This window comes from Taurulus bubalis, assembly GCF_910589615.1.
Source record: "Taurulus bubalis genome assembly, chromosome: 18".
Taxonomy (NCBI): Eukaryota; Metazoa; Chordata; class Actinopteri; order Perciformes; family Cottidae; genus Taurulus; species Taurulus bubalis.
This window is the reverse complement of record NC_136606.1, coordinates 11725177-11737590: the sequence shown is the minus strand read 5'-3', so window position 1 is coordinate 11737590 and position 12414 is coordinate 11725177. Positions and strand designations below refer to the sequence as shown.

Genomic DNA, 12414 nt, shown 5'->3' with positions numbered 1-12414 from the left:
TTGTTTTTCCCAAAAAAATAGAAGGGCACTAAACAGGCACAAAGCCAGTCCAGCTGAGGCAGAGCCGGATCACTTAAGCTAACCAAGCATGTCCTTCTCAGGGAAAGAGGTCCCTGGCAGGGGTCAAGAGGATTGTGGCTCCATCCACAAAGAATAGGCCTACTCCACAATACAAAGAAGAGAAAACAAAAATAAGCCACGCACGACAATTACGCTGACCCAAATGACTGGTAGCGCTTTTGGTTTGAACATAGATTAGCAGATTCACAGCACAGATTCTCTGTAGGCTACCCGTACGCAGCCTCGTTATACTAAGCTGAGACTGGACCTTGGGTGGCGATTAGTTCCTGCTGACTAGCTACGGTAGCAACAGCATGGACACTTTATACAGATCAATCCCTGGCCTTCCGTGGGCTGACGGATGAGAATCATGGCGGGCTTCCCCGGGATAGGCAACGGATCAGCGCCCTCGCCACATCAGGAGATGGGAAATTAAAGCCCTGAAGGACAGGGAAATGCAACACTGTGTCGGTGCGCTGCTTGTATGCCACTTTCTCTCTGTGCAAAATGTGTAGTGTGTGTGTTTGTGTGTGTGTGGTGAGGGCTATATAATAACATATGTCTAAGGTTTCCTTCTATGGTTTGTCCTTGCTTGTGACCAGTGAGGGTCTATGCCATCTGTGAATGTACGGAGAGACGGATGTGGTGATTTCCTCGGTACAGTCAAGGTGAGGGACAGAACCATCATTTGGCTGAGGGCCCATACAACACTTTGCTGTCGTGCTCGTCATAAGTGCACTGTGCTCTGCCAGGATGATAAGTGCCTCTGGAGAAATATGGTTGTAATACAGCATGTTTTTGCCAAATGGGTTTTTTTTGAAAATTTGTCCTAGGTCATTAAATATTCCATCACCCTTGATCTGATGTAAAAGTTGATCAATTTTGGCTCCAAGTAATCATATTAAGCTGAAAGAAAGCACAACAAATTGACAACTCTTGTTTGCATCACTTAAAATATATAATACAACAAAATCTTCCAACAGCATTTGGCTCAGACTTGAACTTAAAGGGGAAATTTGGCCCCTTGTATGTGTATTTCAGAGTTGATGGCAAAAGTAGTTTATTTAATCAATAAATTCCTCAGTGCATGCTGTATTGACCCAGAAAGCTGAGTTTGCAGCTTCCAGTGAACATAGCTGGATGCAAGTAAGAATTACAGGCTACTATTTCAGTTTGGATTTCTCAGGGTAGCCAAGGGGTGCACTCTCTGCCGCTAAAAAAACAGAACTACCTTCTTTGATTCAATATGCATGCAGGGAGTGTTATGACCGAGAATACATTTGACAATGTTTTGCCTGATTTGGATACTCAACCCTATTTATTCAAGCCGGAGTATACGGACAAAGAACTGCAGCGGAGAGAGGCCGAGGCTGCAGCGGGGATTACGTGGCCGGCAGAGACCCTCCAGAACCTCAGCCCCAGAGAGCAAACACCGACTGGTTGTTGTTAGAGTAACGTAGCTCATTTGGACAAGAGCAGAGCCAGTACTGTAGTGTGTGTGTGTGTGTGTGTGTGTGTGTGTGTGTGTGTGTGTGTGTGTGTGTGTGTGTGTGTGTGTGTGTGTGTGTAGGGACTCAGGTGTGTGGAGGAGCGAGAGAGAGAAAGAGAAATGTGGTGTGAGCAGACAAGAAAGAGCGATCAGAGCATAGAGTTTCAGTATAGCGGTGACATTAAGTGAATGTCCAGTAGAGTTGAAAGTTTGTGAACAAATTAAGCAGCTCCTCGTGCGCGTAGGCAACAGAAGCTTGTGTGCAATGCATCCTGGTACCGTGAGCAGGAGTAATCAGCTCACTCCGTAGCACACCCTGAATAATGTATTGCTTCAATTGACTACATTTACCATCAACACTGATTGGACATCCACATAAAAAGGTGCCACATTTACCATATTTTTCTACACGTGGAGCTTGACAATTAATGTGTTTGTACAGTAAGCAATTGCAATGTGACAGAAAACCTATACAACACAGAGACAGTATTAGCTCCTAACGCCCAACGAACATGACTCATATAGGCTGACTAAACCGGGCAGGATCAATCCGCAAATAAATGGGGGGATTTTCTCCGCAGACAGATGGGGAATTAAGCTCTCAATCAATGACCAGTGTATGTGTGTGCGTGTGTGTGTGTGTGTGTGTGTGTGTTTGTGTGTTGAGTGATGAGTTCACAGTGATAATTATTCCTATTTGCCAGCAATCAACCACCCTATATTTTTGTGGGCGTATTTGTGTACAATAGATGTGCACTTGGTCGACGGCTTTTATAGGTGCTGGCCTCCCTTAGGTGAATCTTGCATGATTGCAGGTGTGTGTGTTTGCACAAAGGGCTGGAGGGAAAAAATGGGCAGGCCATAAATCCTACACTCGTAAATCTAATCCTCCAACATTGACAAATGCTTGATGAAGATGTCACTGAAACCTAGATAAAGTGTTCTTCGGTCCAGCGGTGAGGAGCAGCTATTGTGCCCGAGCTTAAATAGAGAGATGCGGATGGAGCGGAAGAACTGATCCCGGTTTATCCTTGAGGAAAACAGCTTCATAAAAGTCGATGGCATATATAAACCTCTTGGTGGTGTACTTCTAGTATTCTGAGCAGAATAAATATATGACCGGATAGAAGAAATTGATTTTCTTGACGATAAGTGAATTTCAGACATGTAGATATATGAACGCATGACGGCAGTGAGACGCGTTCTAAGTTACAGATGGGTATGTGCTTTTCTTAGTAAACTGCCACCGCTCGCACTTTTTTTCTGCATGAACATTTCCTTTGCTTTTTTTCTGCATGAGCATGTCATTATAGATAATGTGTGCGTGTGACTTCTCGATAGCAGCCATCGCGAATGCTCATGCAGCTGCTGGCTTGACGGAAACATGATCGAGGGTCTGTGATGGGAAACGTGTGGAAGTGAGGCGTGTGTCACACATTGGCAGCCAGACCTCAGAGGAAATTCAATCCCTCATGGAGAGCTGCGTGGATTAGCTCCATCACTATCTGCTAAAGCCCGCTGCGACTGAGAGGCACTTCGGCTAATAAAACATCCCCTCGGTATCATCGGTATAGAGCTGCGCCTAAAATCGGGATAAGGTGTCCTGGCACTGCTTGGTTGCTCCTCCGAGTTTTAGGACAGAATATAAACATAAAGTGCCACTTGTGCAAAACAAGGACAGTGTATTTATAGAAAGGGACTGCGGTTCACAAAACGAGGCTATGAAACACCTTAAAGGAATGATTGTGCAATTGTAAAAACCACTGGATTTTATAACGAGCGGTCGTAATGCGTTTGTCCATGAGTAGAGAGAGGGATGATTCAATGAGAGAGGAAATTAATGAGTGAGGAGCTTGCTGGGGATCTGAGCCAGGCTCATCAGGGTGTACACACATTCACACCACATGCATACATTTCCCAAGGCATGCACCCTGCCACACATACTATGTGCCTTGTTTAGCAGTATGTTGGGTCTAAAACCCCTCAAGCATGAACAAATGATCGTTAAGGATTAGCTCTGAACTTTAACTCACACTTCGCCCTGCTAGCGGCGCGACTGTTGTGATGCCAATCTTGTAGTTTTGGTCTGTTCAAAATTCTGAAATATCTCTTAATACCAAAATGTGGTAGTCTATATGCTGTTATAACAAACAAACAGGGTTCTTCTGCATAGCTTTGTTACCTGAAAGTCCGGTTTGGGGTTGGGGTAGGGCAGCCACGCTGACCGTGAGTTCTCCTGGTACTTGAAGGGCCCGTTGAAAACCTGTGATATGGCACTGAGATTGAAGGCACACACCGCAGATGCAGCAATGCTGTTTCTGAATGTCAGGAACAGAAAAAAGGGAAGAGAGACCCAACAAAAAGGGGAGAGAGGAGAGAGGGAATGATGGATGAGCGAGGGAGAAACAGAGGGAAGTATTGGATTAAAGACGTTTTAAAAAGGACACCGTAGCACAAGTAGAAAACTCAGATGTTGCTGGTGTAGTATTTGCGAATCTGACCTCTGTGTGTTTGTATTGCTCTTCGGCAACAATACAAATCAAACACCGGACAGACAGACGCAGACGCCGGCGTAAGTGATCGTCATTATTGGATTATAAATCCAGCCACAGGACACAATTAAGATGTTCAGCCTGTCTGATTAACTGTACAGATCTCGGGCCTGAAATACAGCTTTGACTTTTTAAGCTGTCAGTTTCAACAAGTACTGGTCTCTGCTCTCCGAAGAGAGAGTAAAGAATGAGAGTATTAACTCTCAACTTAAACTGAGAGACTTGGGCGATGTGAATTATAATCCTATGCGGCTGTTCATTAGACTCTGTGCCTGCAGGGGGAAATGTTTCCAATACCCTTCAAAAGACTTCTTTTTCAGCAATGCGAAGGCATTGACCATAAAGAATAGATTACTCAGCTTTTACAGTAATAATGGTCTGTACGTGTGGGAGTATGGGGAAGTAAAAAAAAAGATGGAGAGACAAAAAGAGAAAAGGGTGTTTGCGAAAATAGAAATTAATATTTTTCATCCATGGATGCATCCCATCTCTTACATCCCCCATGTGCATGATACAGTGTACACTCTAATAAGTGATGATAAGCTTCTTTCATGGGATTTTAATGTCAGATGGTACTGGAATGAGTGATCCTTGGATCCCTGGTTTGTTTATAGGAGGATATTTCTACTGGAAATTAAATTTAAGATGCACTTGGCCATGTAAACGTTCCCATCATATCACTCAATTGTATATGCCCAGTGTGCATGCTACGAAAAAGTCACATGCCAAGCTAATCTAGTTAAAGTGTGTTTGTTTACAAAACTGACAATGTGATGCCAAAAACACTGAATTATACATGAAGCTATTCCGCGGGTGCATTAAAAAGAACAAAGAATGAAGGAAAAGTATGATGATATAAATTGGCTTTTTCATCTGATATCAACATGCTGCGAGCTGGATCTCACTTTGGTTCATGCTTTATGCAAATAATAGAGACTGTCAAATATAACAGTGGAACTGGACTGTGGAATATAACTTTAAAGGACTTTAACTTTGAAAAGTTTGACTCCAACTGATTATTTACAAAGGCTGGATTTTTTTCAAATAAATTGGATGCAAATTACAATGCAAAATGGAACATAATAAGGGACAGTTTGTAAAAATTACTCTAGGTGGAAAGATAAAGCAATTCGTCAACAAAAAATATTTAGTAAATGCAAATTTGACAGGGTTCGTGTTTCAAAACGTCAAGTGGGAAACATCAGCTGGAGCCCATAGAGCCAACCTCCGTTTAATATGCTAGCCATCTACAGCTAATTCAATCTGCTGTGTTCAGTCAGTAAAATAGGCAGTCGCTGACTAGAAAGGAAAAGCTGCTTTTGTCAATCACTGTCTGAAATGAATTAATTCAAATTTGTGTCACATTTATTATTACAAAGTGAATGTGTTGTGCGAGAACAGGACGGTGTAGCAACAGTAACTAAGTCGGTATAAGTTTAGCTCACTTAATTGTGGATGTAAATCCTGTTTCCATACATGTTGTCAGTACAGTATGAAGAGAGTAAGGTGTTTGTGGTAACTGTGGCCTTTGTACTTTTGTAAAGTCTCATTTTACTCACACGTTGGTCGTGAAGATACCGTAGAGCAGCTCCAGCTCCGGCAGGTAAAAGGTTCCCTGCAACTCGTTGTAGTTGAAGGGTATTTCGCCCGGTCGGGAGCAGTTCAGCCTGGCCTTCATGAAGGTGGTCCACGTGTCCTCCAGGAGGAAGCGGCCACCGATGTCGTTCTTGCACACGCGCCCCGCGCGGGAAAACACCGTCCGGCCACAGTCATGCTCCACCGCATTTTCCCGGAAGAAGAAGTAGGTGAAGTTGCCGATATCGTAGGAGGAGACGAAGTTCGGTTCTGTTGAAGGAGAGGTGGCAAGAGACAATAAAAATGAGTGGGAGAAAGGAGACGGAGAAAGAAAAAAGAATTATGAGATCTTTGAAAGAAAGATGCAGGGCAGAGAGAGAGGAAGGAGAAACAGCGAAAGAACAATATTTAAGGTGGTGGGAGGAAGAGTGAGTGGGAGAGCGAATGGGCATGTGTTATGACTGATTGACTTGCGGGGTTTGTGAAGCCCACACAACAGCAGGTGATCAGGATTAATAACTACAGGCCATGTTATTAATGGCGTTGTACTGTAATAAGAAAACTCATTTTTCACTCCCTAAACCTAAAGGTTAGGATGAGAAATGACCAAAACAGGTGGAGTGTAATAGCTTTCACCCTATCTGAAACACGCGACCTCCACGACACTGTCACAGCTACGGCGTTCATTTTTATGTATGACATTATTGGATCTAAACCACATACTTTATTCTCGCTGACAGTGATTTAATTCACTCTTAAATGAATGTGTCCCCCCCCCACCCCCCCGTCCTTCTCATTTCAACCCTCCTCTTCTCTGCACCTTTGGAGGGCAGCGCAGGGGGAGACGGAGGGGAAAAGAAAATCAATTCGCCATAAAATTAGTTATTAAACCTTTTCCCAGAAGGCTGCTGCAAAGCAATGTATGTGGTGGCTTTTAATTTATTTTTTCAATTTAGCTTAAATGTGAATCAGATAAAAGTCACTAGCTGACAAGATACTGATTGACCCGCTCCTCTGTAGGCCGGACACCTGCAGCGGTCTGACGCTCTCCAATCTGCACCGAGGAGGTTTGTGCTTGAAGTGTGTCTGAACTTTCAGGGCAAAATACATCGATTTCTGACAATTTCACAATTTCCTGCTCCTTGAAGAAAGGGTGAGATAAATATATAAAGATTTTCCAGTTGCTTAGTAACTTTAAAAAATAAATGTTTTTACTGATAAAATGCAAGAGAACAATTATTATTTTCCAGCATTTGCTACACTACTTTGCGCACACAGTTGGTTTGAGGAGGATTACAATCCGTCAACCAAGAGAGACAGATTCCTCCTCTGTGTTAGATAAGCATCAATCAAGTAGTCTTCAGCGAAACACAGAATCTCCACAAGCTGGATGTTCAATAGCTGACGGGGGATAAGCTAAAAAGCAATTTTCTCCTTCATTGTTCCTTTCTATGTAGAATGCCCATCTTTTTTTAGCAATGTTTATAAACATTTACATAAACAGTAACATCTCCTTCTCTATCTGGACCCAACGCATTGGCAGTCCCCATACCGTTCAGCCACTTGGAGTTGTATTGGGCCGTGCGCAGAGGTGGCATGCCGCCCAGGCTGCGGTAGATGGCGGGGTCTCGCCCGGAGAAGTCCATGGCCGTGGCGGCGTAAAGCTCCCCGTTGGAGGTGATGAGGGCAGTGGAATTGTGAAGAGGGTTGTAAGGACACCGAGCCATCCCGCTGATCTGATCGTGGATCTCTGTCAAATTTGTCAGCTGCAACACAGATAAAGAAGAGGCTGAGCTAGGCAGCGAAAGTGTCTCAGCAGGAAAGAGTCGTTGACACAGGCGACGCTTCGATACTACTCATTTGATTGTAAAAGGAGCATCCTTTGAGTTAATATACAAAGACAATACAGTGTATTGTTTCCTTCTTTTTCAATAATGGATCACTGCAGAAAAAACTTCATAAAAATATAGGACAAGAGTGTCAAAGTGCAAAATTAAAATACTCATTACGTTTAGTTTAGTCAGTGGCGGGCCGTCAGGGCCTGCTAAGCCTTCACTGCTGGCATAAACAGAATCACAAAGCTATAGATATTTTATAATTACATTTAAAAACAATATATTACATTTATTTTTAGAGCCAGCTGTTTAACAGTTGACCGAGACTATGACTCAGACAGCACTGAATGCGCAGGTAGAAAATCCACGGCCTGCCACTGAGTTTAGTTTACATCTACTGCGAAACACACATAACAATGTATATATATGAGCAAAAGCTCCAGGAGCAGCATAATCAGAGAACACATTTAGAATCATTAGCAGCAGAAAACACACAAACAGAGCAGCTGCTTTAAGTCCATTGTTAAGAAGCAGGCTGTCAAGAAAGCAATACAATTAACAAAACAGGCTTCTTCACTCAAGTCACTCTTGGCTGGCTGCAGTGTTCCTTGGTGTGGTTGGTATCTCTACAGGGCAACCAGCTGTTTGTCTGTTTATAACATTATTGAACCACATCTTTGAGAAGCCTCTCTGAGTCCAAAAGTGGCTTGATGTGAGATGCCTTGCCGGGCATTCCGCCTTTGAATATAAGGCCAAATCCAACTCCCCGCTTTTTAAAAATACTTTACTGCATGACCTCGGCTTAGCCCTGACACACTGCACTGGTTCCTAGTAATAAAAAATCAAAAAAACATGCCATAGCTCAGTGACTCAGCCTTGAATACCAAAAAGAAGTAATACATTTTTTAAATCCAAGCTATAATTATATTTTATGGTGCAAAAGTAAACACCGTATACGAGGATTAGCTCAATGGTTTGTGCTTCCATCCAAGTTCATCTAAGTTCTGAGGGCAAATGCATGAGTAAAAAGATTGCACTAATCTCAGGTTTTAAAATCCGCAAATGATAATTACATTTATTCCATCTGCAATTACTGTTCCATCAATCAGAGCTCCACATGTTTGACTTCTCCGTGGTTGCAGAGGACCTCAAGCGAGATTCACAGCCCCAATCTCTCGTCACACATTTTGATTGATTCATTGGTAGACAACACTTCTACACAGGGGGCCGGATGCCATTCGGCGCATTTGTGTTAGGCAGAGACTTCTTCAGCCAATTTCCTGGAGCCGGTCGATTTGGGATCAAGGGTTCCGTTAACTTCTGCCACCTCTCTTCCTACCGAACCGCAGCAAAACAGAGCAGCCCTGTCTGAGCTCTGCCAGCCTGAGATGAAAGCCCGGTATTGACGGGCTCATTCTGTGGGTCGGAATAGCTACTTTTAGGTCAATTGGATCATTTAGAAAAACAAGAGGAGGAGCGATAAATAGAAAGACTGCAGTGCTTCCGTTGCATTTTAAGGGAAGTGGAGTGAAAGTCATCTCTATACTCCAGGCAGCAGCTGTGTGAACACTGAAGTGACTTTGAGTCCCTCTAATAGAGACGTTTGAGAAGGAGACAACTCGCAGCCAGTTGGGTGCTATGTGTGGCGCTACTGAGAGGCTATTGTGGTTGTTGAGAGCATTTTTAACTTCCCACTATGACAGGAAACAGGTTTTTTTTAATCGAAGCTGCTGCAACAGGATTATCGTTGATATTCCACCGTCGATGCAACTGACACATCCTAGCAGCTATCTGTTCAAGGATTGTGAACAGAATGAAAGAGTTGAATCAACTCTTAACTTTAAATAAACAATATATTATGTTGCTGTGTGTAACTATTTTTTCATACTGACGTACTTATCGCATACGTTAAAATATTATCACTGCCAGGACACTTTATTTCCTGCATTGTGGGATTTGTATGCACCAATTTATGATGGAAAGATCTTTATTTATGAAAAGGAAAACACAAAATCCAGATGACAAGTACTTGCAGTAAGGTATTAAGACGTCTGTATTGCTTTCAAATATTTATTCTTCTGCAGATCAACTTTTCTCAATTTCAAACTCTGCTGAGTCAACAAATATGTAGGCATGATTGACTCTTCCCTCTTATTTTGTGTCCTTTGTTTGGGGAAGTAATCTCTTTTAATTATATTCACGTCAGTGATCCATAAATTCATCTACATTTATAATTTATAAACCTCCGGAGTTTAGAGATTAAGATTTCTGCTCATTCAAAACATTTCCCACACATCTGTGTCCTCTTAAAAGAATAAAGTTATATTTTCAAGTGTAAGCAAACATAAATGTATTGAATTCATTTGATAATTGAATTGGAAAAAATAACTATATCTGCAAATCACATGAATGTATATATGAAACCAAAGAGTCCATTGACCCAAACTACTCAATGCTGGAAATGTGCTATTTTTTATGTTTTTATTAAAAGACATCCTCCAGGCGGCTATTCTCATCGTCACCATCATCGGTGGCAGCATGGCTAAACGTCAGAGAAATGAACAGCTGTTCAATCTTTAACCACCCAGCACTTATTAAACTAATAGAATATTCTGCTCCTCATCTGTCCATCCATCACCGCTGATAGTAAAGCTGTCTGAGCGTGATTCCATTGCTATTGCTATGCTCACCCTGTGTTTCACATTAACAATGTTCAGTGGGTAAATATGACAGCCCCTGATGAAATACTACTATAATAATGTCATGACATTTCAACTATATGTATTTTCACAGCGGTAAACAGTCATTATGAGCCCATGACCTTTGGGTGCAGTGCTTTTGGACCAAAACAAATGTCATCATAATGGTAAACTCCTGCAGTCTCCTACTCTGAAATCCCAAGACATCGGTATTTGATATGTTCTTAGAAATGCAGTAGTCTGACATTTTGAGTGTTGAGCTCGACTTAACTTCAGTGGACACTTGTCGTCAACTATAGTAGATGAAAAAAAAAACCCTTCAGTTACTAGTGTTGAGAATTAAATTTGTAGACGCATGAGAGAGAGAGAGAGAGAGAGAGAGAGAGAGAGAGAGAGAGAGAGAGAGAGAGAGAGAGGATTGAAAGCATTACACCTTCCAAGAATTAGATATAGAAGAAGAAAAGACAAAATGATTTGATAAAAAAAGAAGCTAATTAACACCAATGACTCATCAAAAAGGGCAAAGCAACAGACGAGACCAGAATGTATTATCGTGAGTAATGAGCTTAAGGAAATATTTTTATTCTGATGTTTAACAATTTTGAGGAAACAGGACTAAATAGGATTCATCTTTATAATTAGTCTACATACCTGACAGCACAACAGAGGAAGCGAGAACAGCCACACTACATCAAATCCTCTGATCACAATACCATCACATCTTGATTAAATGTGTTGATCAACCTTGGCCTTTTATATCTGACATTGTCAGTTTGATCAAGAACACTTCAATGTATATTAGCAAAGTTATCAAGCTTAGCCAGGTTGAAACATCACTGATATTGAAGGATAATGACTTATCAAGATGTGTTCCTGAGTATTAGGGTATTAGACTGACGAACAAATGCGGCACATAATAGAAAAGATTTAAGAAAACTCAGCAACTATGGCTGCTGTCAACTTCCATCCTACACTGCAATAATGGTGGGAGACTCTTAAGGGACGGTTAAGTGCATAAAGTGAGAGACACGTCACTAACAATTATGTGAACCAGAAAGGCCGTGGTTTTCGGAGAAAGAGAAACACTTCCTTTTATTGCTCATGAATTTGCCTTTTCATTTGCAAGTAGAAGAATGTGTAGTCTTCTTTAACAAAGTAACATAGTCTAGAACTGTTTGATGACTCACCAGATTAAGTGGTGGGTTTGAAAAGCTAAAATAATGCAGAGGAAATAACACAAAGAAGAAGAAAGACAAGACACGCCAACTGAATTATACAAAACAAATATAAAATAAAATATATTATTATAAAAATAATAAAAGAACAACACAGTAATAAGAATAGAATACAAAGCTTATATTTGACTAAGAATAACTAGCATTACCATGAACCCTTTCAACAAAATGGTAGAAACAGTAAATACAAGTAAAAAAAAAAACAGCAAGCGAGAAAGAGAAACTCTGCTGTTGCTTGTACCGTTCGGTTGGTGCAGATGGGGGTGAAGGCGTTGGTTCCACAGGTGAACAGCCTGTTCCCGCTCACCAGCAGCACCCTGATGTAATTCTGGCACTCCTCCTGTGGAAACACACCAGCGAAGGGCAGCAGCATCATTATCTCTCCATTGACAAGCAGCAGCATTAGGCAGAGAAACAAAATTACACTTTACGCCAATAAATGAGACAAACACCTGAAGTTGCGGGAGGGCTGCTCTAAAACGTGGCCAAGCTTGACAGAGTCAAATCAAGGCTAATGCCCACACGGCTGAGCCACGTCACATCTTAACTCTACAGGCACCAGATCTTGAGAGGGATCTGATTGAGGTAGAGAACAGATAAATGCAGCAGTTGGAAAGAGGACCACTCGTTTAGAAAATTGCCTTGTCTTTGTTGACTCGACAAAAGGTGAAAAGAAGGCGTCGCCTCACATACTCTTAATTAAAGCATTTTGGGCATGCTCTCTACATTAATCATTTCAAACTAGTTTTCGCTAAATTATGGTGAAGTATAGGCTCTTTTCTTGGCTCGCTCCTCCTGGTTTCTAGCAAACCACTGAGCGCTTGGTTCAAAGCACGCGACAAATAAAGCGCCGCAGAATGATTGACTGAATGATTGATTGCTGCTGAACGCCATGCACTTGCAACATCGCCGTAGGGCTTTAATGCAGGTTTACTGGGGATTTCCATCAACACAACAACAGCAGTCAGT

At 41.9% G+C, this 12414-nt stretch overlaps 1 protein-coding gene across 1 annotated transcript in view; it reads right to left on the bottom strand.

Annotated features, from left to right (window-relative positions):
* The window catches only part of sema5a (sema domain, seven thrombospondin repeats (type 1 and type 1-like), transmembrane domain (TM) and short cytoplasmic domain, (semaphorin) 5A), a gene marked incomplete at its 5' end in the record, with an annotated part of 77856 nt that overhangs the window by 44483 nt on the left and 20959 nt on the right, over positions 1-12414 (bottom strand). Inside the window, 4 exons of the mRNA XM_079234626.1 lie at positions 3732-3867; positions 5661-5946; positions 7229-7442; positions 11687-11785. Coding sequence (XP_079090752.1) covers positions 3732-3867; positions 5661-5946; positions 7229-7442; positions 11687-11785 — 735 coding nt within the window. The remainder of the gene's footprint in view (positions 1-3731; positions 3868-5660; positions 5947-7228; positions 7443-11686; positions 11786-12414) is intronic.